We start from the raw sequence: 26,885 nt of genomic DNA, 5'->3' as shown, positions 1-26,885 counted from the left end.
AAGATATCAGGTATAAAACTGTGTAATTCAACAACTGAATGATTAAAATAAGATTTTCTACCTTTAAACCTACCTTTATCCATATGTTATATCTATCAATTGATGGCCCCTAAAGATTCCAATGAAATAAATCAATAAATAATGATCACGACAAACCCTTTTCAATGCTGCTGAAAGTAACTGTGATGAAAAGCCATTTGTTGCGTTTACAAACTCATAAATATGCAAAAATTGATTACATTTTTTTTGATGGTTTAGAACAATAGATTTACAAGTTTATTTGAAACAAAACAGGTAAATGTTAAGAAGCTTTGACCTGCAGTACCTCTCATGTCCAACGGGAGGAGCTGCTCTGCTGGGGCCTGTCAGACAGGGCTGAGGGCGGAATCCTCCTGGGTTGCTGTTGCTATGGAAACTGGTCGATGGCAACAGCCTCCAGTGTGTCCTCCCTCCTCCTCTCTTCTCCTCTCCTCTCCTCCTCCTCTCACAGAGCAGAGGGAGCAGAGGTTCCGCTGCTGCTGCCGCTGTCACCCACAGATGATGAGACGCTACAAGATGGCGGTGACGCGGCTCGTGTCTTGTCTCGTGCTGTGCTCGAGCCTCGGTGAGTGTGAATGCTTTTATTTGACTATTTTTTTTGCCGTAAAAAGGTGTCGCAGGTGTCGTTAAATCCTCGAATCAGAGGCGTAGCAGCTGACACTTCATGCTAACCACGTTAGCTTCGTGGGTTTGTTTTTTCTTTTTTCTTTTTTTTTTTTTTACCGCGGGTGTAAAAGCGTCACTGAGATTTTGTTTGTTTTGCGTTAATATTTCGTTTCACACATGCCGTAAATGTTTGCTGTGAGACGTTAACTCATTAACTCACTCAATCACTTAATCACTCACTCATTCACGGCAGCTCATAATGAGACGTTCACTGACTCTTTTTATATGTATATTTTTGCGTTAATATTTCGTTTCACACCTGCCGTAAATGTTTGCTGTGAGACGTTAACTCACTCACTCACTCACTCATTCACAGTAGCTCATGATGAGACGTTCACTGACGCTTCATTTTATCACAGTCTGATATTATTGTTTTATTTTGCGTTAATATTTCGTTTCACACCTGCCGTAAATGTTTGCTGTGAGACGTTAACTCACTCCCTCAACTCATTCACGGCAGCTCATGATGAGACGTTCACTGACTCTTTTTATATGTAAATGTTTGCGTTAATATTTCGTTTCACACCTGCCTTAAATGTTTGCTGTAAGACACTCACTCACTCACTGACGACGAAACGTTCACTGACAGATTTAGTTTTTTATATACATATATTTTTGCGTAAATATTTAATTGTTTTTTATAACTGCCGTAAATAAGACTTTCATGAGACGTTCACTCACTCACTCACTCACTCATGATGAAACGTTCACTGAAGATATTGTTTTTTACATACATATTTTTTTGCGTTAATATTTCGTTGTTTGTTTTTTTTACCTGCCATAAATGTTTGCTGTGAGACACTCACTCACTCACTTACCCATGCATTCATTCATATCGGCTCATGATGAGACGTTCACTGACGTTTTGTCACTGTTTGTCTGATAGTATTGTTTTTTTTTACAACAATGAACCGTTTTTCAAATGAAATTATAAAATCTAAAAATCATTATTAATACGTCCAGTTCTCTGGAATTTTATTGTGGAATTATGAATCAATGACGTTGAAAATAATTATGGACCCAACTGGAACGCGATCAACAAGGAGGTCGGACGTCACTAAATAAAATGTTATGCTGGATTACGGATTTCCCACACTGCAGTTTTTGTAATTTTTGTTCTTTGAAATTGCGATGTTAAAATGATGAATGGTTCAGTCCGGTCTAAGAGATGAAGATGAAAAACGCTCCTGTGTGTGTGTGTTGACCTTTCGGGGATGAGGTGGTGACTGATGTTGGTGGTGGGTGTGACGTCATCAGCGCAGCAGGTCGAGGACACCAGTCATGGTGAGGTCACATGTGTGAGGTGACACGTGTCCTGAAACAGCTTCACAGTGATGGATGTGCTGTGTCCACTCTGCTGTGAACGTGCAGTCAGGTCACTGTGCTGCTGCTGCTGCTGAGTGGAAACTGCTGGAGCGAAGACTGAGTCTGCTCCAAACGACAGAGCACATCAGTAAGGTGGTGAGCTTAACATGACTCGGGTCTTTTTACTGTGTGAATCACATGACTGAGCAGGCGACGGAAGAAGCGTAGGTTTAATGGGGCGGCCATATTTGAGGGGGTTGACATGTATGAAAACTCATGGAACTTGGCATGGAGGTCAGGTCTGGCGAAAAATGCGATATTGGCATAGTTCCCGGACCCGTGTTGCTCAAGGGCTCCATAGTGCCCCCTAAGGTGTCCAAGCATGTTTGTCGTACTGACAGTTGTTGAAAGGTTTCGCAGATTTGGCGTGGCCATGGCAACCCTCTGCGTTTTGGCTAATTTCGACCATTCGCCACGAAACAGGAAGTGCCCTATGACTTCGGCATAGATTGAGTTCCATCAAATTTGCCGAAACTTGGTGGGAAGATGTGATAGACCAAGATGAACAAAAAGTCGACCGTATCCATGGCCTCAACTCAACAGGAAGTCGGCCATTTGGAATTTTGGCGATTTAGCACCCTACATAAATGAGCGAGCTCATCCAGAGTAAGCATATGGATATTATAGAATTTGAATAGAAGCTGTCGCCACTTCGCCGCTGGTAGGCGCTCCTTCCAGGCAGTTGCCCTGAGGGGTGGTTAGGCTCCACCTTCGTCTGGTAATCCTTGATTTGGCAGTAGACGCACATTTTGTGCTTTTTTTGCCGGGGCCTTGCGACGCATGGAAAACCATACTATACCAAGTAGAGACATGCTGGGACTGTATCGTGGAAAAGCACCAATCTCTGAAGACGTTTTAAGACACTAGCAACAGTCTGTGGCAAATTTGAGTTACTTTTTTTAATGATAAATTTGCTAAATTTGTCTATTTTTGTGCAAGGTTGGACAGGTTTTGGCCAGATAATCAATTGTGTAGAAAAAACCCATACGGGTAAAGCAACATTTTCATGTTTCTCTTCCATACGTTGCCCTTAATTATACATGACAACGTGACTCTCTGTGTGAGTTTAATCTACTGGAGAGATTAACTGTTATTACATGTCGCTCTGCGAATCCCAGCGCAGCCAAGTCTGCCCTCGGCATATTTGCATCGGAATGTCTGGGAAAAAGGCTTTTTATAGACGCACTGGATCAACAACTTTCAGTTGCAGGGATGAGAGGATGACAGGATGAGGGGATGAGGGGGTTTGTTTTCACAATTATCCCAGAAGAAGATTGTTGAATGTGGGCTATTTAGAAAGCGTGTTTCTCTCAGAACAGTGCATAATAAACCTGTATTGTTTGTGCGGGATTAGAAATAAGCGCTGAGATTATTTTTTTTATTGTCTTCTCTACAGCCTGCATTGTTTCACTGAGGCACCGAGCACATACAGTAACTCTTATAGCTTTTATTCTAAACCTGTTTGAGTAATTAGTTGGGCATTGTCTTGTTAATTGACCGGGTTTAGTTATTCTTTCCCACGACCTACTTTTTTGTTTGTCCAGTTTGTAACATTTGTAACAGAGACTATACTGGCAGATATTAACTTAATGTATATTGGTATGAGCATATAATTACTTAAAAAAAAAAAAAAAAAGGTTTTCATAGCCTTGGATTTCAGAAATCCCTGTAGCTTGACAGAAAACACAAAATTGCACAAAAAAAACTGTTTACTAAAGGTAATGGCATGAACCATGACAATATGCGGCATTTACCAAAACATAACATCTTCTAACTGTCCAATGGTTCACTTGACAGTCTTCACTTATTTCCATAATCAATTAATCTGTTGATTCTTTTCTCGATAAATTAACTATTTGTTTGGTCTGTAAAATATCAGAAAGTTTTGAAAAAAGTTAATCGGTGTTTCTTCAAACCTGGAAATGATGACGTTCTCAAATTTCCACAATCTTATATTTAAAAAATTATTCAGTTTTAATGATTTTTCACATTTAAGAAGCTGAAAAATCACAGCAACTATAAAATATTCACATTTAAGAAGCTGAAAAATCACAGCAACTATAAAATATTCACATTTAAGAAGCTGAAAAATCATAGGAACTAGAATATATTCACATTTAAGTAGCTGAAAATTCACAGAAACTAGAAAATATTCACATTTATGAAGCTGAAAAATCACAGAAACTAGAACATATTCACATTTAAGAAGCTGGAAAATCACAGAAATTAGAAAACATTCACATTTAAGAAGCTGAAAATTCACAGAAACTAGAAAATATTCACATTTAAGAAGCTGAAAAATCACAGCAACTATAAAATATTCACATTTAAGAAGCTGAAAAATCACAGAAATTGGAAAACATTTACATTTTAGAAGCTGAAAATTCACAGAAACTAGAAAATATTCACATTTAAGAAGCTGAAAAATCACAGAAACTAGAACATATTAACATTTAAGAAGCTGGAAAATCACAGAAATTAGAAAACATTCACATTTAAGAAGATGAAAATTCACAGAAACTAGAAAATATTCACATTTAAAAAGAAATTAGAAAACATTCACATTTAAGAAGCTAAAAAATCACAGAAACAAGAAAATGTATTTCTACTTATACATATATTGATAAAATACAGTACAGTGTTTTACTTCTTTTAAACAAACAACCGTTTTATGGTTTTATGGATCGCATCAGATTTAACCTTTTTTTTATCTGATCCAGTGATTTTGGCCAGTGTTATGATCATACGAGCTTATTCTGCGTTATTAATGAGTTGCATCCTAATTTTTGGATTTCCCATTAACCTTCAGTAACCTACACAATGTATAATCTATAATGTGCTGCAGAAATAAAGAGAGGGAAAGTATCTGTTGGACGTTTTTGGACTAACGGACATGGAAGAGGCGATCTGTGCCAAAGGTCGCCTCCAAGGCCCTTTTTTATCAGTGTTCCAGAGAGCTTCATAAAAACAAATGGTCTGTGTGATGCGTTAACTCTGCCATGTTGTAATCCACTGAAATAATGAGTTTTTAATGTGTATTTGTTGGTTTTTGGAATAAGACACTCAGTTTTTTTGAAAGGTTTTTTATTTTGTCCCCACAAAACAGGCCCTCCTTCGCTTCAGCCCTCTGTTTGAGGGAGAGTTTTTGTTTTTGTATCTATATTTTTTTTTTTGTTGGACAAGCACTTCTTGTGTCTCCCAGGACGTCCAGTCACAGTCGGGGTAAAAATAGCTCGCCGTGGACAGAGTGGGAAAGTCAGCAGCAGAGACCTGGGAGTCAGATCTCAGCAGCGTCTGCAGCTGTGCTCATGTGACCGGACACACATTTACTTTCAGGCTGTAAGTGTCCGCTTTATGTTTCGGTCACGGTGGCCCAGAGTCACGTTGCATGACTCAGGGTCAGTCGTATGCTAACAAGGCTGTTTCCATCAAAGTCCTTGTTGACCCTGGGGGCGACGTCCGAGCTGGTATCGCTCTATCATTAGCGACTACACTCTTTTTTGAGGTAGCAGAAGAAGATGCAACGATGGGAACCCAAAAGCAACAGATTCCATGGTTAGCCATTGGTAAATCATGGACTCAGACTAGATTTACCAAGAGCTTGTCTGCACAGGAACGTTATACTGCCTGTTGCTAATGCTAACGTTACGCAACATTATGCTCATGCTATGCTTACCCTTGCAATGGCAACAACTCTATCTTTAGTAGGTAGACTCCAGAGTTAAATGTTTGTCACAAAGCCAGATTGAGACCATTTGTTTCACTCCAGGCTCTTGTAAACTTTATGTGATGTCAGGATACTGCAGGTCTGGAATAATGTCCTTTACACCTGTTTACAAACTTGTAAAAAAGACAGCCGGGTTAGGTAGGCATACATGGAATGGCACAACAGTACCAAGTGCTGCTACTCCCAAGTTTGGACTGGAGGTCCCAGGATCAAGATGGTAGACGTCTACAAAGGAGGTTGAGAACTACAGAGCTAAGATCCTGTGGGACTTCCAGATGCAGACAGACAAACTGGTGCTGGCTAACCAGCCGGACATATGCTATGTTTCCATCATGGTACTTATCGGTTTGGTACAGTATATTACAGTTTGGAATGGTAAAGCCGAGTCAGGCTTGTGTTTCGACAGAACAGAACAGAACCTTTACTTGGTAGGCGGTGTGTGACCTGTGCCTGTGCCACGTAATGTTGCGTCATACAGGTGCAACAACAACAAACAACGACATTGAACGCAACACAACAGACAATAATGGAGGACATCCAGCCAGTCTAGCTTCACCCTGACCGCATCGTACAATTTTAATCTGGTACCCCAAGGGAAAGGTGCCAAAGAGTGGAACGGTTATTTTGGTACCTTACTTTACCAAACTGAACCGTTCCACTCGGTGGAAGCATGCCTGTAGTGGTTGTTGGAACACGAGAAGCTTGAGAAATACCAAGGGAATACCAAAGAGAAGCTAGAGAGTGGGGTGTAAAGGCAATTGTGGGCCCAGTGGTGATAGGAGCACGAGAGACTATAACCCTCAAACTGGGAGCAACTGACTCCAGCAGATTCCAGGAAGAACATCTGAGATCTTTGTCCAGAAGAAGGCAGTCCTAAGATACTGTGCAGAACCCTCAGACTCCCAGAACCTGAGGATGGAGGAGACAAAAGATCACCCAAGTGGGCGAATGGGGAATGTTGCAGTTGCTAATTAGTTAAAAAGAGCCTGTGCAGATGATTATTATTGTCTATTTTCAGCTTCATTGTAAACCCTTCATATTAACCACAGGCAGAGGCTGTGAATGTCTTTATTAGTCAGTGTGAAGCTGCTGTTAGTTCCATCCAAACCCAGCAATTACAACATGGAGGAAAAAGGCAGACATGATAGTTTAAGTACAGGGTGGCAACATGCTCATTTATCCTCCGTGTTTTCAATGGAGTATAAATTGTAATGCTCACATTTATGCTAATTTGTTAGTAATTCGTTGTTGTTGTTAATCCAATAATTCTGTCGTAGGAAACTTGTGTCTCTTTCTATTATAATCTGACATTTACAAAGTAAACACTGGTAGCTTGAAGGCGTTCGCTCAAGCAAGAAATTTCAACTAAGAAAATGTCATGTACGGTTTGTGCCAGAGGTCACGAGGTTAAAATGACGTTGATTAAATATGTTTTGAAATTAAGTTATTTCTGTGCTTCCGAGGTTGTTTTGTTTTGTTTTGTTTTGGGGGATTTTAATAAATAGTTTTTTCAGTGAAATTCAGTGCAAGTTAGTGTCTCAATTTATTGAAGCAAAAAAAAACCTCTTTTATTCTGTTGTGTTTTAGACAGTGTTGTTTTCGTCAACGATGACGATGCCGAAATTATTTTGTTGACGCCCCTTTTTTTCATGACGATAACGAGACGGTGACGAGATGCACATCTCATGTTTGACGACGAAAACATGACGAGACGTGTGTGAGTTTTCGTTGACGAGACGAGAATGGACGTAAATGTCAGTGTGTGGTTTTTCAGTACACAACATTTCTGCTTATTGTGCGCGTAATCTGTCAATCAAAACCTAAAAATGACTTGATCCATGTTCCAAGCCCTGATGATGCGACGCTGTCGGGGTGCAATGAGGACAGTCTGCTCTGATCAACAGTCGTGCCAGGAGCAGGCGGGCGGGAGAAGCCGCAGTGAGTGCACATGTCCGTGGCCCCGGGAAGTGGCGAGGTCCGGGCAGGTGTTCACTGTAAACCACCTTCGCCCCGAGCCCTTCCAAGCCCATCTAATCAGTCACGCCGCACCACCAGCGGAGGGAATTTCATGTCAAACTTATGTGTGACACTGTTGTATGAAGAAGTCGGCATAATCTCCAATACTTATTGACAAAAATGAATTTGTTAAAAGACTATACTACTTTTTCTTTTTTAAAACTAAAGCTTTTTTGAGTTTTCATCGACTAAAATTGGACTAAAACTATCACATATAGAAACGACTAAAACTGGACGAAAACTATCACATATACTTTGTAACCAGGAAAAGTGCTCACATCATGAATAAATGATTTAATAGCACATGAGGCCAAATACTGAAATGATTATGACATTTAATGTTATTTCAATGGAGAAAATTAAAATTGTCTAATCTAAATTAAATATTCAGAATTAACTATCAGATTCCAGTGCTGCACGAATTCAGGAAAACATGCGATACATGAAAAACATTGTTCAATACTGTGATGACGATGAAGATGGGTTGGTTAGGATAGGTTTACCTTTATTTCTTTATCTAGTTTCCTGACCTATTTGTATGATATAACTATATATTTTACAGCATTTATTATCCTTTTGGTTCTGGCCCGTCTGTGAACTTTTATTTTGGTTTGTACCTGTGTATCTTTTTGAGTTACTCTATTTTATATGAAAATTGCGATATAAATTTATCCGGTTGATTATTTGATTACATTCATTAAAAATTAAACAATATGACATAGAGTTTTGAGTGGTTTCAGGAGCTTTCAGTCTTTAGTCTTGGTTTTAGTGGCTGAGGTGAAGTGACTGTGGCAGTGGAAAAGATCCTGCTTTGCCGTGTTTGTATGCTCACTGTTCTGCTGCTGTGACCTGAGGTCAACACACAGAGGGACTGTGAGTGAAAAAGCCTCCTACGCTGGCTCCTCAGTATTCACTGATGTAACACCCTCAAAGAAAAAGAAGTTGAGAAGCTGAATGTCAGCACTTAAACTTCAGTCACAGTCTCAGCCCAAATGCAGTCAAAGTCAAAAGATTAGCCATTCAGGCACTGGTCACTTTATTAGGTACAGAGGACCTTTGATAAAGTAATGCCTGGCCAAGGCTGTTTACATACCAACACCTGAAACTTTTACATTTTGACCCACTGGATCCAGAAGAACCTTCTCGATCTGTATAGAACTTTTCCTGCTTATAGTTATTACCGTCTTACATAAATATGTCATGTAAACATGTACCCGTCACAAAAAATTCGGATTCATTTCTCAATAAATGTAGACAGGAAGTTGATAAAAATAGGACACATATGCAGACAGACCAACGATGCATCGTTCCTGGTACGTGTATTGCCACCGTAGTCTCCTGACGTGCTTGGGAAAGGGTTGCAATCTGCTCTCTCACCATTAGATGGCACTAACTGTCACACACTGGACCTTTTAAATTAACTTTCTTCTCCATTCTGACACAACATTTTCACGACGTTGGAGTGACGTCACCTCTGAGTCTACCGTGTTACGGTAGAGAAGTTATAGTGCAGAGTGTTTTTCCTACTGATGTTAGCAGCAGCCATTTTGTTATCCCTTGTCAGGCTTTCTGAGTTGTAAATCCAACTTGAGGGGGGGCATTCCATTTGAAACCTCCGACTAGGATTCCAACTAATAACTATGACTGGAACATACCATAACAAGCAGTTGAGCCAGTGTGCCTAATAAAGTGACATGTCCACATATTATTGGAGTCCGTTTTTGCTAAAACACAATAATGTGCAGGACACATGTTCATTTAAAAACTGCACATTTTGGCACCAGGTGCTTATCCTCTTAAACAGAAACGGGACTTAACTGTTGGGATATGTTTACCCTAAATGAAACCCCAGGCCTCTCACACACTCTTAGTTTCTATATTTATCTGTCTAATACTCTGTTTACTCGGCAACATGCCCGGTAGATAATGTCAGCTAAAGCTTGTGAGTGCTGTCAGGGTTACTTAGCGTTTAGAGACTTACTTTCCTTTTTTATTTCCAGATTTGCACGAATTAAGTAAAATCACTGATTATAAAAACTGCTGGCTGGGCAGCGACTGAATAATAAATAAATGTTCACATTGATCTAAACACTCATTTAATTTAATCCTGATTGTTCATACACAATTGTGGAAATTAGACTCAAACTGCCTGTACACATACTGACATTTTCTCCAATATTCATTTATTAGGTTGAGTAAAGAGCACTCATGCTGTTTCCCGCTGTTGATCTGGCCTCTCCATTCATTTCCTATGGGGGAAAAGTTGCAGAAAATGTGAAATATTTCAAAAGGTTTTAAAATAGAAGATAGAAAGGTGAAATTTAAGTGAGAGTGCCCTGAACAAGCCAAATAGTGTTGATGTATGATGTGTTGAAATCAGCTAAAAAATTTAATAGCAAATGAAAAACTGGAGTAAAGGGCTGAGTATGACTGGTGATATTCTGCATCATTTAATTTTAAATTCACAAGGGCCTGATTTGACTGATTTGGCTGTTTTCATTGTCTTATCCTAATTTAGCATTCTATTATTATTATTATGATTATCTTCTTTAAACAATGCTGAGTACTGCATTTCATTTTGACACAAAAAGACAATGGAGAAAATGTAAACTTTTTTCCATATCGACTGTGAGTGATTTGAGTGTTTTCACAGAAACGAAGCTGCAAATTGTACGAACTTTCGCTTTCGCTAACCTCGTGCATCATTTAAAATATTAATGTTTATGTTAAATAAAAATGACCCCAAAATAGTTACATTAATCCTTTTTTAATTGGACCATACAGTGTATCTCTGCAGTACAGCCTAGAAGTGCATCAGACAGTTTGAAACAATTGCCAGGTTTTCCAGCAGAGGGCACTGTGAGCACAGTTTAGCCTGTTTCTGTACCCTCTTTACTTATCACTTACGCTGTACACTTAAATGACAAGCAAATCTGCAAACTCAGCAGCTAGCTAAGCTTAAAACGTCTTATGTGACTGGCAGTCCTTCGAGAATTGTGCATTCGAGGATACAGGAAATGACCAATATTTTAAGATTTAATCGATATTGGATTTTCTAAATGAAGATTGATAGGAACCCTTTTGGATAATAATTTGTACTGCGTGTAAATGTACAGCCTAGAAATGCATCAGCAGTTTTAATTGAGTAATTACCTTGTATTTCATGAGAGGGCACTGTGAGCGCAACTTTTTGCTCACAACAGCCAACAGAGCAATTTTGCCTTTGCAGATAATGATGTAATGATAAGGGAAGCAGGAACAATGAGGTGGAAAATGCTGACTCACTCAAACATATTTTCTTCTTTTTTTCTGCTCTCTCCACAGGCCAAATCCCATCGTCAGTCGGGGTGACGCTTCGGACCACGGACAAGATTGTGTGGGCGAATGAGTTTGAGCGTAAGTTTCAGGAACCTCCTGAAAAAAGCCACCTAACCAATGTCGATCTTTGATGTTGCTTCTCATTTTCATATGCCTTTCCTTTCACAGCCATCGAGTTGACCTGTTTAATAGAGTCCATTTCTACAAACAACCCGAGGATTGAATGGAAAAAGATCAAAAACGGCGTTCCCAGTTATGTTTACTTTCAAAACAAGATATCAGGTAAAACTCTTTTGAAAACTCTCTCTCTCTCTCTTTGAAAATCAGCGGACCACAGAATTTAAAAGCAGCCTCTCAGGAATCAAACCTCAGCTCAATGAATGAATGAATGAAGGAATGAATGCTTCCTTGAAAGACGTTGGCACCATGTTCTGTTTTTGCTCTGTGAAGTGATGTTGTGCGTTTCAATGAGCAATTGTAAAGTGTTCACCCTCTCTCTCTCTCTCTGTGTGTGAAGGCGACCTGGAGCACAGAGCTCAGCTCAGAGAACCGGCCAACATCATGATCTTCAACACCACTCGCTCTGACACGGCGGAGTATCGCTGCGAGGTGGCCGCCATTGATGATCAAAGGGACTTTGATGAGATTCTTATTAGTCTTGCAGTGAGAGGTACAATGGGCGGGAGAAAAAAACCCCACTTATGACGGGGTGCACCACATCTATAGTTCATTTACATTCATGTGTGGAACACACGGTGTCACTCTGCAGTACAGTCATAGCTGATGGTTCAAACGTTCTTATGAGTTCAAACACACAGCGACATTTACTTTCTTGTGGGAGCAGCAACAGGACAGAAAATTAAACTGCACGTCAGATATCAAAAATGTACACAAATGTCTTCTTATTATAGAATAAATATTTGAGAATTTAGATGCAATATTTTTGAGTTGCTAGCTAGCTATTTATACAGTGTTACAATTAAGATCCAGATTTCAACCCAACTACACTAACTACAACCAAACAGAACCCTCACGTTTACAAACGACACAAAGAACTGTAACATGACATTTTAACAAAGCAATACTGACGTCTTTAACAGAGCTATAAACGGAAATGTCAAAAACTCCCATTTGTCATAATTATTTCTTCAGAATTTCATCAGTCTGTTTATTGTTGTTTTAATATAATAAAAAATGATAATGATGATATTCGTACTAATAATGATAATAATACGGCCAGTAATTGTATTGCCTACCAGACTAGCCCGTGGCCAAGTGGAAAGGGAACTTGGCTTGTAACTGGAGGGTTGCCGGTTCAAGTCCCCACCAGGTCAAAAGGGCTGGGGTACGCTGCTACTCAGTGTGCTCAGCTGCCCACTGCTCCTAATTCTAGGATGGGTCAAATGCAGATAAATAATTTCCCTAAGGGGATAAAAAAGTATAAGTGAATGAATTTGCCTCATCTGTGTGTAAAACACTGACTGATGTATAATCACCTCACCACCACTTTTAAAAACTATCCTTTTCATGTCTTTGTCCTTGAAATTTCTCTTCACAGTTTATTAGATCATTCAGTGAAACTTTAAAAAAAGATGATCACTTAAAAACCTTCACATTTATTAAATAATATATTAATATTTCTTTTATTGTGTTCCCTTTTTCCTGTCCTATTAATTTTACTGGTTTTACTGAAGCACTTCATTTTTAAAAGTGACATTTAAGTTGATTTGTCACTTCCTAAATTTAGCTAACGGTCTTTTTGGTTTCCTGACTAAATCTTCAGCAAATTGTGGGACTTTTTCTTGATGTTTTTATTTCAGTGTCTATGAATTTGTGATGGTGTCAGCTTTGGGAGTTTTTTAAGTCAGCTAACAGTTAGCTGTAGCCTTGTCTTGTACACATTAGAAATTCAGAAATAGTTCCTACTGAGGCTCTGAAATTTGTAGAGAAATAAATGAACATTGAAAATCGGGTTTTTTTTTCCCCGTCTTGCAGTGAAACCGGTGGTGCCTCGGTGCAGCATTCCAGAATCTGTCACCGTGGGAACGACGACGGAGCTGCGATGTCTGGAGAACGAGGGTTTCCCCGCTCCTCTGTACCGCTGGTTCCACAACAACGAGGAGCTTCCTCAGGATCCTAAAAACAGCCCCAAGTTCGTCAACTCCTCGTACACCATCAACCCCGACACTGGAGGTCTGGTAAGAAGGGACAGCAACGACTTTGATCGTAGCAGCTTATTTCAGCTACTGTTTTAGTCATTGTAGCGTGTTAGCTGACATCTCATTATATGTAATGTAATGTAATGTAATTTATTTTTCAAGACCGTGACAATGCACAATCAAACATTAATCTTGTACAACAAGAGAATATGCATTGTGCCAGGTTGTCCACCTGTAGTCCCAGGTCAGGTTGATTGAATAGTACATAAAAACAACATACAATAATAACAACAACAACATAAAATTACAGAACAAAGGACGTGGAAGCAGATTCAACATGACCACTAAGATTTAAGGCTAAACTGCCCCCCACCACACACACACACATACACACAATTCTTAGATGTGTACACTCCTGTCCTGACAGTAGCCAACGCTTAGCAAGATGTGAGAAGGTGTGGGGACTTCTACATGAAATAATGTCTGATGGCAGAGTATTCAATTGAGTCATGGCTATACAGGAAAAAGATGACTTTCCAAATACAAATTTGCATTGGGCTACACTACACTCTCACCCCTAGATACAGAAAGTAACATACCTTTTCAAAGGGGGAGCTACAGCATTATGAATAATTTGTATTTATTTGTTTAGTATCTGACAGTGACGTGGCTTTTTATCATGGATTTTGAGGGCGGTTCAAGTGGTTTTAGAACGGTTTTGTTTGCTTGAGACCAGCTTGTAATACAATACAAAAAATGTGTAATAATAAATAATCAAAACATGGTTACAGTTTTCTTCTAGGTTTAAGGTGAGGCATGAGACTTGTAACCAGAGAGCAACCTTTTGCATTGATTTAGTTAGATCCTTGGCAACCTCTGTAGCACTCTTACCATGAGTATATATGACAGTGTCGTCTGCATACATTGTTATGCTGACATCATCACACACGGAGGGCAGGTCATTTATGTATATGCTAAAAAGTAATGGCCCCAGAATTGATCCTTGTGGTACTCCCAGTGTGCATGCTTTAAATGGTGAAACTATATTGTTTACATGTACACACTGGTGACGGCCACTATGATTTGATCCAGTTTTGGGTGTGTGACGAGAGAGTATAATTAACAAGTTTGTGAAGCAGTTTGTTATGATTGACAGTATCAAAGGCCTTACGCAGGTCTAGGAAGACTGCACCAACCACTCCTCCCTGGTCTAAGTTGGTTTTAATGTCCTCAAGGAGGTACTGTAGCAGCAGGCTGTGTCAGTGGAATGTTTTTTCTTGAAACCAAACTGCAGGGGATGTAAAAGTGCCTTGGATTCAAGATGGGCAAATGAGTTGTTCCGCCATTGCCTTTTCCATGACCTTTGAGGCTGTTGGGAGTATGCTAATGGGGCGATAGTTACTGACCTCCTGTGCATCACCAGATTTATGGACTGGAGTTACTATAGCTGTTTTAAAAATACTGGGAAAGATACCTTAATTTATGGATTTGTTTATTATTATAGTTAATTGTGAAATGACAGACTCTTTATGTAGCTTTAGGAAAACAGTGTCCAGGCAGTGTATGTCTTACATCTGTAAGACAATACAACTGTATTATTGAATACATTTCAGGTCCATGTCATAGAATGGACATAAAAAACACATTGTTCAACCCTCTGGAACTTGTCTTACTCAGAAATTTCGTCGGGTGAGGAAGGAGGACGCGGGAGAGTATTACTGCCAGGCCAAGAACGACGCGGGACACGCACAGTGTCCGCCGCAAACCATGGAAGTCTGTGAGTGACGTGTGTTTGTGTCAATGTTCTGTGAAAACATGAACCCAGAAACCAATAGTGAAAATTTTACATGAAGGAGACAGACATTGCATATTTCAGAGCTTCGGTTACAGCTACTGAAGTAATATTATGTACTATTATATATTTTTACCAGTGTTGTAATGTAACAAAGTACAAATACTTAATACATAATAATACATTCCCTCTAACTGTCTTTGTCACTCGTTACTACCAAATACAATCAGAAGAAGAGTTGGTATTATGGTCTGTATTTATATAGAGCTTTTCTAGTTTTGATGAGCTACTTTACACTACAGTTTTCACCCGTTTTCACTCACTCACTTACACTCTCACTCACTCACTCACTGACTTACACAATCACTCACTTACACTCTCACTTATTCACTCACTCACTTTCACTCTCACTTACATAAAGAATACATTTTTGAAAGATCACATGTTAAAACTCTTAACTCAAAGGCTCTAAACCCCCCCCCCCGCTGTTTAAATCTGATATGAGATAATCTGTAATCTCTGTTCTGCTGCAGATGACGTCGACATCCTCGGGATTTTCCTCAAGTGCTTTGGCGCGGTGATCGTTTTCTTCTGTGTGACCGCGTCCATTTGTCATTACCTCAGACGTGGATGCTTCCACAAAAAAGGTCACAACGACAACAAGTGAGTACAAATAAAAACCACACTGTGTGTTTTTTAACGTCACACTCACTTCCAACAGAAACAAACCTGTTTTATTTGAAGAAATTATATCATGAGACAACGTATGGTCATCATATTGTGATTTTAGGGCTGTAATCAACCAAAGAAATTCATGGTCGACTGAAGCCCTGAAATTTCGACTCAAAATCGACTACGCTTTCGGCTGACGGCTCTGAAAGCGTTTTGCATCTTGTGCATCTGCGCAATATCATAACGCACGATTTCTGAAAATATACTATCAGCGCGATATCATCTGTTGAGGATTATTTAGATAATTTGACAAGTTAGCTTACCGTTTTTATATGATATGTTTGTAGTCAAACTATGATACGCAAACTGTTGCTGGCAAACTTTGCTTTTGACTTTTTTTATCGCCATCTACTTTTGTAAAATGCTGCCACGCTGCCGATGTCTTTGACATGGATGTTAGGGGAGGACTGACTGTAGCTCAAAATATATATATATATATATACATATATATATGTATATATGTATATATATATATATATATATATATATATATATATATATATATATATATGTATATATATATATACATATACATATGTACATATATATATATATATAGTCTTTCTGTCTCCTGTGGGTTGGGCTAATCCAAAATACTGAAAACAATGGGGGCTGTTCTCTGAAGACTCGCTGTGATCTGTGGAACAGGGGTGCTCTGAAAACACCCCCATTAGCACTTGGTACATTCCTCCAGATGAAATCAAATTAACCATAGAGTGTATGAAATTAAAACGGCAAAAAGTCGACTTATCAGAATTTGAATCGACTGATTAATCGACCAGTCGACAGGGACTTTACAGCTCTAGTAGATTTGCCTTCAAAAAAGTTACGTTTTTTATTATTGTTTTAAACCAACATCAGTACTTTACGTACATATCAAATATGAATGAATTTTCAAAATTTTTAACCCTTAATTTGCCAAGTTTTTGTCATGGTGCACCATCATTTTATCGTCTACTAAAAAAAGTGTTTTTTTCATCAAAAAGCGTGATTTGAATGGGTTTCAATGAGGACATTTTTGTCAGTAGGTGTGTTAGTGTGAGTATTTTAAATAAAGTTGTTTACAATAGACTAAAAATAAAAAAATACATGAAAAATATTTAGAACACTCAAAAATGCGCAACCATTTTTCAACAATTTGCATGAAGAAAAATATTAAAAACTGAAAGGGTGAAGTGCCTGTGGTGACTTTTCCTGGTTTTGAACACTGTTGCTTTGATAATCATCATATAATATTGAAAACATTAGTGAAATACACTAAATATTATATAAAGTTAAAGCTACTGTGGTAATATTATATATTATTATATATCTTTACATGTTTTTATTGTCATATACAGTACTGTGCGAAAGTTTCAGGCACCACCAGCTCTGTTGTTTTTTTCTGTCTGTCAAATTCTATGATCATTGGAACTGGAATGACGTGATGCGACTTAAAGCTGGTCTTATATGTTAGTGAGTTTAACTCATATAACATGTGTATGTAATGCTCAAGCATGTCTTGAATAAACCTGGCGTAATAGACTTTTTCTTTAAATGTAATAGTAGGACAAACACAGGATTTACCAGTAACATTAATTGGGGTTCTACTCCAGTATTAACAGAGCTATGTTATTGTTCAAGTATAAGGGTAGATCACGCTAAATATTTGACACCTGTATGTAGAGTTTTTCTGATTTTGAAAACTGCATACATATTTTCTGGATGTGTTCCAGTAAAGTGATAAAAAATAATTATCCTCTATTGTCATTATAGCATTGCTAAAACAACAAATCAAATGGTGGCCTAAGACTTCTGCACAGTACTGTACTTATGACGTATGTTTATTTCAGTTATAACTGGCCAGCTCAGCGTGACGGTGTTGACTACGGTGACGCAGACGAGGTGAGTAAACAGTATTTTTGCACGTTTTATTTACTCTGAACGAACGACAAGGACTGTTGGACTCATTCTATTGATACTGATTCTTTGCAGGGCCACTTTCGCCACAAGAGTTCGTTCATCATTTGACGACCGAGAGAGAGAGCGAGAGAGAGAGAGAGAGAGAGAGGAGACAAGATGGAACCGAGGCAAAAAACAAACACAAACTGTTAAGGTTAAACTTGCAACAATGAGACGTAACATGGCACATGATTCTCTGATGCACATCAAAAGCAAACCAACTTGCCAAAGTAATTTTAAAATCATTTTGTAGCACAGTTTTCTCTTTTATTTATAAAAAAAAAAATGTATTTGGTTGGTATTGATTTCCATTTGAAACATTTGGTTTTTACTACGGAAGTTTTTTTCTGCCACTTTCTGAAAAAAAGGCAAGCACAACTGAGTCATAATTATGAGACGCTAAGTCATGATAATAAAATGCTAAGTCATAGTCTCTTACAATTATGAGACGCTGAGTCATGGTAATGAAATGCTAAGTCATAGTATCTTATAATTTATAACTTAATATCTCATATTTATGACTTAGTAGATCATATTTATGACTTAATGTCTCATATTTATGACTTTATGTCTCATGAACTGAGCCTCCTTTTTTTCCCCCAAGTGGCAGTAACATGCCTCCATATTTTACATTTTAATTTAATTAAGTTGTTTGGGTTTTTTTTTACAAATTTTCCAGCATATTATTATTTATTTTTATTTAAGAACACCAGTTATGTCAAAGCTGTGATATTTGCTCCACGGTGTCAGAAGCTGGAAGCTGCGTCAGTCTGTCCACATTTTCTCCGGACAATTTTGTTAAAATTCGTAATCTTTTTACCGAGTACACTGACATTTTTTTTTGTTTTTTTATTGTTATTATTATGTTGTTGTTTTTGTTCATAAGTTTGTTGCACGTGGGGGGGAAAGGTGAGGAAATTGCTCTTGTAGAAACTGTCGTTATACAGACAACTAGTAGCAGACTGCAAAAGAGTGATTAGCTCTAATTGACATGGCACAATTTATTAGCCTTTATTATATTTACATACAATAGACAAGTATTTACGAGTACAGAATAACCACTGAGTTTGAAAACAAACAAACACATGTATCCCACTATGCTGCAGAATTATTACAGACTATAACGGTGGTGGAGTATGATTTTCAGAGTGCTGTTTCTGTGTATAAGTGACCTTCTGTACTTACTTATTCTGTTAGTATTGGACATATTGTCCAGTTTTTTTGATTACTGAGTATTAATGTACATAAATATACATATTTTGACCTTTTGATTTTCATACATTGCCCTCCATACCTTATTATGTACATATGGCGATAAAACTGTTGGAAAATAAAATGTACAGTATTTACTGTTGGGTGTGTGTGTGTCTGCAGTGTCGGTGATAACCGTTTATTCTTTATTTGTGTATGAACTCAGGAACTGTTCGTTTGATATTACTGCTACTACATGTTCATGTTATTTTGTTACTATTAAATACAGTTGAACTGTACATGTTTTTGGAGATTCTGAGGTTTTTGTGAAAAAATATTAACAGCAGAGGCTAAAACATACTATTTTACTGCAGTATATTAACAAAGTGGACATTACGATTGACATTACATGTTTAGATTTAGATTGTTTACATATACAGTTCATGTGCTGTGTCGTATTTTATGACAATTTAATAAAAATATACACAAAAAAATAATCATATTCCAGTCATCAAATGTAAATCTGCAAAGTAACAGTGATTCTTGGATGGAAATACTCACAATAAATATGAAATAAAGGTGAGTAGTGAGTAGATTTACATAGGTTCTGAACTACATTAAATGCTTTTTTATATTTACTATAATGTTAACTAATATTTCTACCTCCTGCAAACATTTTCTTTCATATTTTAGATTAAATCTGCTCCATTTTGTGCATACTTCTGAGGCAAAATGCTCCACAAAATGCTTAGAAGTGGATAAATCAATGTCACACAATATATACATTATATGAATGTCTACACTCACAAGACAATACATAATATACATATAAACAGTTGTATACATCACAATATACAATACAATATTGTCTGATAATAATAGTTAATATTGCTTAATTATATATAATTAAATCCTAAAAAGCAAGACTTTAAATCAACAACACTTATGTAGATTTATACTTGTGTTTATTTATGTCAGTTATAATTATGAACTAAAATCGGTATTTACTAGTTACATTTTACTTTGAAGGTTTTGTATTTTTTTAATCTAATCATTTTTAACATAGATTAAATAGTTTGGACAACAAAACAATGACAATCAAATAATAATAACAATAATACTCACAATAATAATAATAATATTGATAACAATAATAATATTGATAACAATAATAATAATAATAATAATATATAAAATCATTATTAAATCGCTCGAGCGACCATTTCCGGTCTGAGGGGCGCAACGCTTCTCTGCTCTTATTTTGAAAACCTCCCCCCGGAACTAGTCGCGTGGGTGCAGGTGGCGCACTTCCTGTTCGTTTGACAACATTATTCGTACGGCTGTTTTTCTTGTGTCAGAGGAAACAAACATGTCGTTTACGTCATCCTCGCTGTGATGACTTCGCTGTGACGTCATCAGGAGGAAACGCAGAAACGGCTTGACTGCGCGCGGACGCGTTTCTGTGCGTGACTTGGCTTCACCCGTGGAAATGAGCGCTGACATGTAGCTAACGTGGAGTTATTCTCCTGTGGAACGTTCTCGTCTCTTTCAGGTCGGGGTTTAGGGTCCTTCTCTTTCAGGTCAGGGTTTAGGGTCCTTCGGTTTGCTGTTCGTGCGTTTCCGGTCTTTTGTCGCGCGCCTGTTGTCTACTTTTAGGCGTTAGCAAGGTTGCGTTAGCGGGGTTGCTAACCAACCGCACATTGATGGAAAGGACTCCAGCGTGTTTTGCTGTTCACTGAGGAGAAAAATATCTACAAGCTGCTCTGTGAGAGTGAGAAGGCTCAGCTGGCTGAACAGGAAATCATCCTGTCGCTGCAGAACATGGGCGTGTCGCTGGTCAACAGCAGCATCGGCCAGGAGGTCTCCTTTATTGGGATCACAAGGTAGATAACCAGCATATAAACATGTCCTAAACTGGTCAGGCCTGAGCCCTGAAGGGCAGGTGGTCATGGCACATGTTAGAATGTATGTGTTAAAAATATAAATATATATAGTACTTGTGGGTGTTTTGTAAATTTCAAAAATCAATAAAAATCAAACAAACTGAAATTATAATTTTTAAACAATTGAATTCAAATTTAATATATACTAGTGAATTAAATCAGAATTTGAAAAGTAGATGTTCAAAAAGTCTATATTCAGTGGTTGTTACCGTGTATAACAACTGGACCTTTTAATCATAAATTATATAACAGCTGTGTAAACACGGATATAAACATAGTATGTGCGTGGTTTTACATCCTGTCGTTTCTGTTTTCTGGTTGTAGCTCTGATGTGGTGTGGGAAGTAAAGCCTAAGAAAAAGAGGCGGTGGAAGACTTTGACCACTAAAGAAGTGGAGCTTTTGGAGAACAGCTTCAAACATTACATTGAATCTGGATCTTTGGACAATGCCATCATTGATCTGGAAAACAACTTCCAGGTAATTCTCTGAATATTCTTCATTCACGTTCACGATGGAATTGGTGGAATTCTAAGTACTTCCTTTCTTGTTCAGTTTTTTTTTTACCCTTTTTGGTTGCTAACTTATCCCAGGGTTCAGATCAAAGATAGGATGAGGGTTACACTAATATTTAATGGAAAAAGCATGGCAGGAAAAACATTCTGAAAGAATAAAAAACAATAGTAGCAGGAGCATTCTGATGTATGTCGTGTTGAAATTGGCAAAAAAAGATGTTAGAGGACATGGCAACTAAAATATGATGGAAACAAGAAAAACAATAGTTGGGAATCTACATTCCCAGCTAAGTATTTGCTGGGTGAATGGTTAAAGGTTTTTGACTGGTGTCTTGCAGGTGTCCTTTACCCCCAAAGGCGTGGATATGCGGATGCTGCAGCCATGTAACGCCCCTCTCAGGAGGCACTTCCTGCCCGGCGTGAAGGTGGCGTATAGCGTCTCACCACGACAGAGTGCCTACCGAGTCCAGATCCATCGCATACAGGTGAAGAGAAGAGCAGTTTAAAATAAAAAAGAAAGTTAGAAATGACAACTTCCCTGTTTACATGGACCTGTTTTGAGATGGACAGTTTTCCGATTGTCTGGAAAAATTGTCTGGTAGCCTAAGAAGAAGCAGCTTCAATTTGTAGTGTATTGTAAAGTAAACACTATTGGTTTTCCTAACCTTTTGACCTTCAACTTCAATCTTTTGTTTTATAATGGCGCCTCTAGATCAGTTTTCTGCTCTTGTTTCCACATGTTTCTATCCATTTCCAGCAACGTCAAACAATTGTTTACCTGAACACTGATTGAAACAACGCTTTGTCTAAAACACCCCTCCTTAGTGGAATAAAACTTCTCTCTAAATTTCACTTACACATACATATCCATCCTTCCTCCTGCAGATCCAAAATCAGCTGCCAGGAGCCATCTTCCCTTTTGTCTTTTACCCTGTGAAACTGCCAAAATCTATCACCATGGACTCAGGTTTGTTCATCTGTCTCATACATTATGTTTAATTTAGCATTTTTTGTTTTTAAATACAATATTCTTGTCTGTCTTGCGATTTTATTTTGTTTTTTTCCTTCCAGAACCCAAACCTCTGACTGATATCAGCATTGTTACCAGAGCAGCAGGGCACTCTGATATCTCTCGCATCAAGTAATTCTTCTCATTGCATTCCCCTCATGATTATTTACTTTTCCTTCCTGTAGCAGGGAAGACAGATTTTCATATTTTTTCTGTTCCTTAAAGTCTCACTCTCGACTTTGCTGTTTTTATAAGGTTGGGTCTATTGAAACTGTCTCTCCACCTCTCTCTCCAGGTATTTCAAAGTGTTGATTCAAGAGATGGATCTGAAGCTTGATCTGGGTTTCCTGTATGCCATCCTGGACTTGTTCACCCCTGAGAATGCCAGCTTCATAACTACAGAGCAAGAGGTCAGTTCCACACACTCATGCTCTCACGGTCAAGGTGCTCGTCGTTTGTTCAGAGTCATGCTTATTTGAGCTGGTTTATTCCTGTAGGTGGAACTCTTCGACAAGGATATCGAGTATATCAAGACAGAACTCGAACACGCCTCTGCTACTGACACCTCTCCCATCAGCCTCTATGAGTACTTTCACATTTCACCAATCAAAGTATGTGAAAATGTTCAGTTTTGTAATTCTAGCAACACAGTTCTTAAATGATCACCCTGCTGTCTTCTTCATCAACACTCTTTTTTCTCTTTAGAAAATAAGGTCTTAGAATGATTTTCTGTCTTAAAACTGTGTGTAAATTTTAGATTAAAGAAATGTCTCTATTATATGTCTATTGTGACCAACATCTGCAAACAAGTTAGAGTATGACTGCTTCAGAAGTGAACTCTGACCCCAGTTTGACAGGATAAATGCTTCTTGCCCCTGTATACTCACAAATGCTGCCCTGTCTGGTCTGATAGTATTGTTCGGCAGAGCCTATTTCAGATCTTAATGTTACATTGTTTCTGTTCAAATATATTAACAGCTGAAAGAACAAAATACAAATATCACACACTGCAGCTTTAACAAAATAAAGTATGTTTTTTTTTTTGTTTGCAGCTGCACTTGAGTTTCTCTCTGAGCACGGGAGGAGAAGACGGGCTGAAGTCGAAGAGGGACCGAGAAATTATCCCCGTGCAGTCCCTCAATTTGCTGCTTAAGAGTATCGGAGCAACTCTCACTGACGCGCAGGATGTCGTCTTCAAGTAAGAGCGCACAAAAAGGCCCTGGGCAACACATGAAACCTGCACAGTAACATTAGTTTATTTTTGTTACATGTATTGTTGATACTGCAACTTGACTGATTTATATGCTATTTATTTAAGACTGGCCTTCTTTGAGTTGAACTTCCAGTTCTGCACCACACAGCAGCTACAGTGGGAGGTCATCAGACATTATTCAAAGCAGGTAACAATTGGCAACTTGTGCAGTTTTGGTTTTTCTTTAAGTAAGAGTAAGTATCCTGTTTGAGAACTCTTTATTGTGTTTCAGGCTATTAAACAGATGTATGTGCTGGTACTTGGCCTGGATGTGCTTGGAAACCCCTTTGGGCTCATCAGAGGTCTGTCTGAGGGAGTGGAGGCCTTCTTCTATGAGCCCTATCAAGTAAGAAAGTGTTGCTGACCAGTAAAATATGTATGAAAATGAAGTTAATAACATTTTCTGGTAAAGATTTTAAAGGCAGATTCAAGGTGCCCTATAGGAACATTGCAACAGAACGGCACAGAAACAAAAATGAAAGAACTAAAGTTAAATAGAAAAGTAGGATTTGGTTTAGAAATATATAGGTAAAATCAATACATTATATTTTAAAGCTAAAAACATGGTTTTAGAAAAAGTTTAAGAATGTTTGTTGTTAGTTTGTTTTAGTTTAATATTGTAGTAGTTTATTTAAATGCACTATTCAGTTAAATGTTTTTAGTCTAGGTTTCTAATTTAGGTTTAGGTCAGTATTTAAAGACTGATAACAGTTATAAAGAGTCACAGCAGTGTGGTCAGTGGTGTCTTCATGTGTTATTTTCTTCTGGGGTTTTGCAGGGAGCCATTCAGGGGCCAGAGGAGTTTGTTGAAGGAATGGCTCTTGGGGTGAAAGCTCTGGTGGGAGGAGCAGTAGGTAAGCACCCAATCACTGTGTCAAGTGTGTCATAGTGACAATTTTTCAGCTTAAGCACAAATGTACATTTCTGTTGTCCAGGGGGAATAGCAGGAGCGGCTTCCAGAATAACAGGTGCCATGGCAAAGGGCGTCGCTGCCATAACTATGGATGAGGAATACCAGCAGAAGAGACGAGAAACTATGAATAAACAACCCAGTGGCCTGAAGGAAGGACTAGCCCGAGGAGGAAAGGGACTTGTGTCCGTATGTACAACATTTAGTGTTCACACCTTTTCTTTGAAGCATTTATTACAAAAAAAAGTGCATATTAGCAGAAATTTCGACATTTTCCACTTTCGACACAGGCTGCTGAAATTGTAAAATAAAAAAAATAATGATAGTGTAAAATAGCCAAATAAGTTGAAGTTAAACCTGTCATTGTTTCTTCTCAGGGATTTGTAAGTGGAATCACAGGGATTGTTACCAAACCCATCAAAGGTATGTTGAGTTTGACCCTTTTTGGCTATTAAATGGTGGAATTATGCTCATTGACCACTTTATTAGGTACGTAAGCCACCAAACAGGAGTGGTCCTCTGTTGCTGAAGCTCATCTACTTCAAAGTTAGAGGTGTTGTGTATTCTGAGGTGGTCTTTATATTGTAAAAAGTGCTTACTTGAATTACTTTATATAATTCCGAACAAGTCTGGTCACTCTCCCCTATTCTGAATTTTCTCTTTTTTTGCACCATTTTCTGTCAACTCAAAAGATAGAGATGTGCATGACAATCCCAGTAGATCAGCAGTTTCTAAAATACTTAAACCAACAACCATGCCACATTCAAACTCACTTAAGTTACACTTTGTCCCCATTTAGATTTTTGGTTCAAACTTCAGCAGGTTGTCTTAACCACGTCCACATGCCTGAACACATTGAGTTGCTGCCATGTCATTGGCTGATGAGATATTTACATTTGATCACACATTTCAATCTGTTACTGTTTGCAGTTACTTTATAAAAATATTAAAGATGACATCCAATTATATCAATTTTCCATGAATATGATATGTGTTGTGTTGATGTGTGACTTTCCAGGGGTGGACTGACTGCGCCTTCAACCAGCCAACGACTTCATAGAACCCAACTGGTGAGGGACATAAAACAGAGACGAGTCTAAAATCTAAAGTCTAAAACGAGTCAGATAATAAAAGACTTGATATTTCCAACAAAGAGCAGAGCACTGGGATCTAAAGAAAATATCTGAATAAAGTGGGAATAAAAGTCAACATCACTATTATATGTTTTCCAGAACTCTGCAGAAGAACAAGAACCTTTCCTGATTGGTTTGCTTTTTATAACTGGGTGAAAGTGACGTCATCCATTCATTGTCTGCCATTTTCTCCTCCACATGAGGTTTGCAGGTCGTCAGTCCATCACAGTACAAACAAAGACGGCAAACCAGTCACTCTCAATGGGACCAGGTTTTTGGACTGTGGAATCTCCTCCATGACACTCTTGTTAAGACAAAGTTATTTTTCCATTGCAAAGCTTGTGTGTTTACATTCTTTCTCTAGTCTTGACACTAGGCTTACTTGAAAATCAGTTTTTATGGACCCTTGTAATGAGTCCTATTTGATCCTAAACATATAAAAACAATGTTTTATTGTCGAGCGAGATGATGACATGTGAAATAACAGGACAGTGGAGTGTTCTGATCTAAAAACCAGACTGAACATCACTGAGAAGTGTTAATTAGCCAGATTCAAGTACTTAGATAATGGTGAGACGGGACTGTAATTACTGCTCTCTGATGGGATGCCACAGTAATTGCCAGACATGTGAAGACTTCCAGAGTACACATGAAGGACGTACTTCACACTCAAACGTGTCACCTTTGACGTGACTGTTGTTTTCTGCTCTTTAAAGTGACATCAGAGTTCAGATATAGGAAGATGTTCCCATATCTTGGCCTTCACTGGGAGTTTCCAAGGAAACCCTGCCGTCTAACCTTTACTGCAGTATTCTGTCACTAGTTTGTGTACTTGCATATGGAGCTACACGTGAGTGTCCTTCATTGCACTTTTGTGTGTCTGTGAGTTTCTATTTTGAAAAAAAACAAAGTGACAGTATCCCACAGAGTCTGAGGAAGAGGGTCATTCTGTTGAGATCCACCTCATCCTCAGCTGTCTGAGAGCAACAGACACAGACATGGACACAGACATGGACACAGACATGGACACACAGACATGGACACAGACATGGAGACAGACATGGACACAGACATGGACACAGACATGGACACAGACATGCACACAGACATGCACACAGACACATGGGACACAGACATGGAGACAGACATGGACACAGACATGGACACAGATATGGATTA

At 38.3% G+C, this 26,885-nt stretch overlaps 2 protein-coding genes across 2 annotated transcripts; both read left to right on the top strand.

The window, feature by feature from the left end:
• The first annotated feature begins 4 nt into the window (after positions 1 to 4).
• Positions 5 to 18,311, top strand: LOC122773059 (junctional adhesion molecule 3B-like). The gene is made up of 9 exons (XM_044031439.1): positions 5 to 604; positions 11,138 to 11,209; positions 11,300 to 11,413; positions 11,649 to 11,801; positions 13,127 to 13,329; positions 14,968 to 15,067; positions 15,616 to 15,745; positions 17,647 to 17,698; positions 17,789 to 18,311. The coding sequence occupies exons 1-9, from the start codon at positions 331 to 333 to the stop codon at positions 17,822 to 17,824; spliced, it is 1,134 nt and encodes a 377-aa protein (XP_043887374.1). The 5' UTR covers positions 5 to 330; the 3' UTR covers positions 17,825 to 18,311.
• A 2,343-nt stretch (positions 18,312 to 20,654) lies between these two features.
• On the top strand, positions 20,655 to 25,559 carry LOC122773028 (vacuolar protein sorting-associated protein 13A-like). Its single transcript, XM_044031395.1, has 13 exons — positions 20,655 to 20,829; positions 21,214 to 21,367; positions 21,741 to 21,887; positions 22,288 to 22,369; positions 22,474 to 22,543; positions 22,707 to 22,821; positions 22,909 to 23,022; positions 23,464 to 23,609; positions 23,730 to 23,811; positions 23,896 to 24,009; positions 24,442 to 24,517; positions 24,599 to 24,762; positions 24,951 to 25,559. The coding sequence occupies exons 1-13, from the start codon at positions 20,768 to 20,770 to the stop codon at positions 25,026 to 25,028; spliced, it is 1,404 nt and encodes a 467-aa protein (XP_043887330.1). The 5' UTR covers positions 20,655 to 20,767; the 3' UTR covers positions 25,029 to 25,559.
• Positions 25,560 to 26,885: the final 1,326 nt, after the last annotated feature.

Source organism: Solea senegalensis, linkage group LG8 (assembly GCF_019176455.1).
Source record: "Solea senegalensis isolate Sse05_10M linkage group LG8, IFAPA_SoseM_1, whole genome shotgun sequence".
Taxonomy (NCBI): Eukaryota; Metazoa; Chordata; class Actinopteri; order Pleuronectiformes; family Soleidae; genus Solea; species Solea senegalensis.
Note: the sequence above shows the minus strand (reverse complement) of the source record. Positions and strands in the feature narration are given on the sequence as shown.

Excerpts from the sequence above, each read along its gene's own strand:
- LOC122773059 (XM_044031439.1), top strand. The coding sequence starts at position 331 with ATGTCCAACGGGAGGAGCTGCTCTGCTGGGGCCTGTCAGACAGGGCTG. Across the intron at positions 605-11,137 it reads CGTGCTGTGCTCGAGCCTCG|GCCAAATCCCATCGTCAGTC; the intron begins GTGAGTGTGAAT and ends CTCTCTCCACAG. Across the intron at positions 15,746-17,646 it reads AAAGGTCACAACGACAACAA|TTATAACTGGCCAGCTCAGC; the intron begins GTGAGTACAAAT and ends TGTTTATTTCAG.
- LOC122773028 (XM_044031395.1), top strand. The coding sequence starts at position 20,768 with ATGGGCGTGTCGCTGGTCAACAGCAGCATCGGCCAGGAGGTCTCCTTT. Across the intron at positions 22,370-22,473 it reads ATCTATCACCATGGACTCAG|AACCCAAACCTCTGACTGAT; the intron begins GTTTGTTCATCT and ends TTTTCCTTCCAG. Across the intron at positions 24,010-24,441 it reads TCTTCTATGAGCCCTATCAA|GGAGCCATTCAGGGGCCAGA; the intron begins GTAAGAAAGTGT and ends GGGGTTTTGCAG.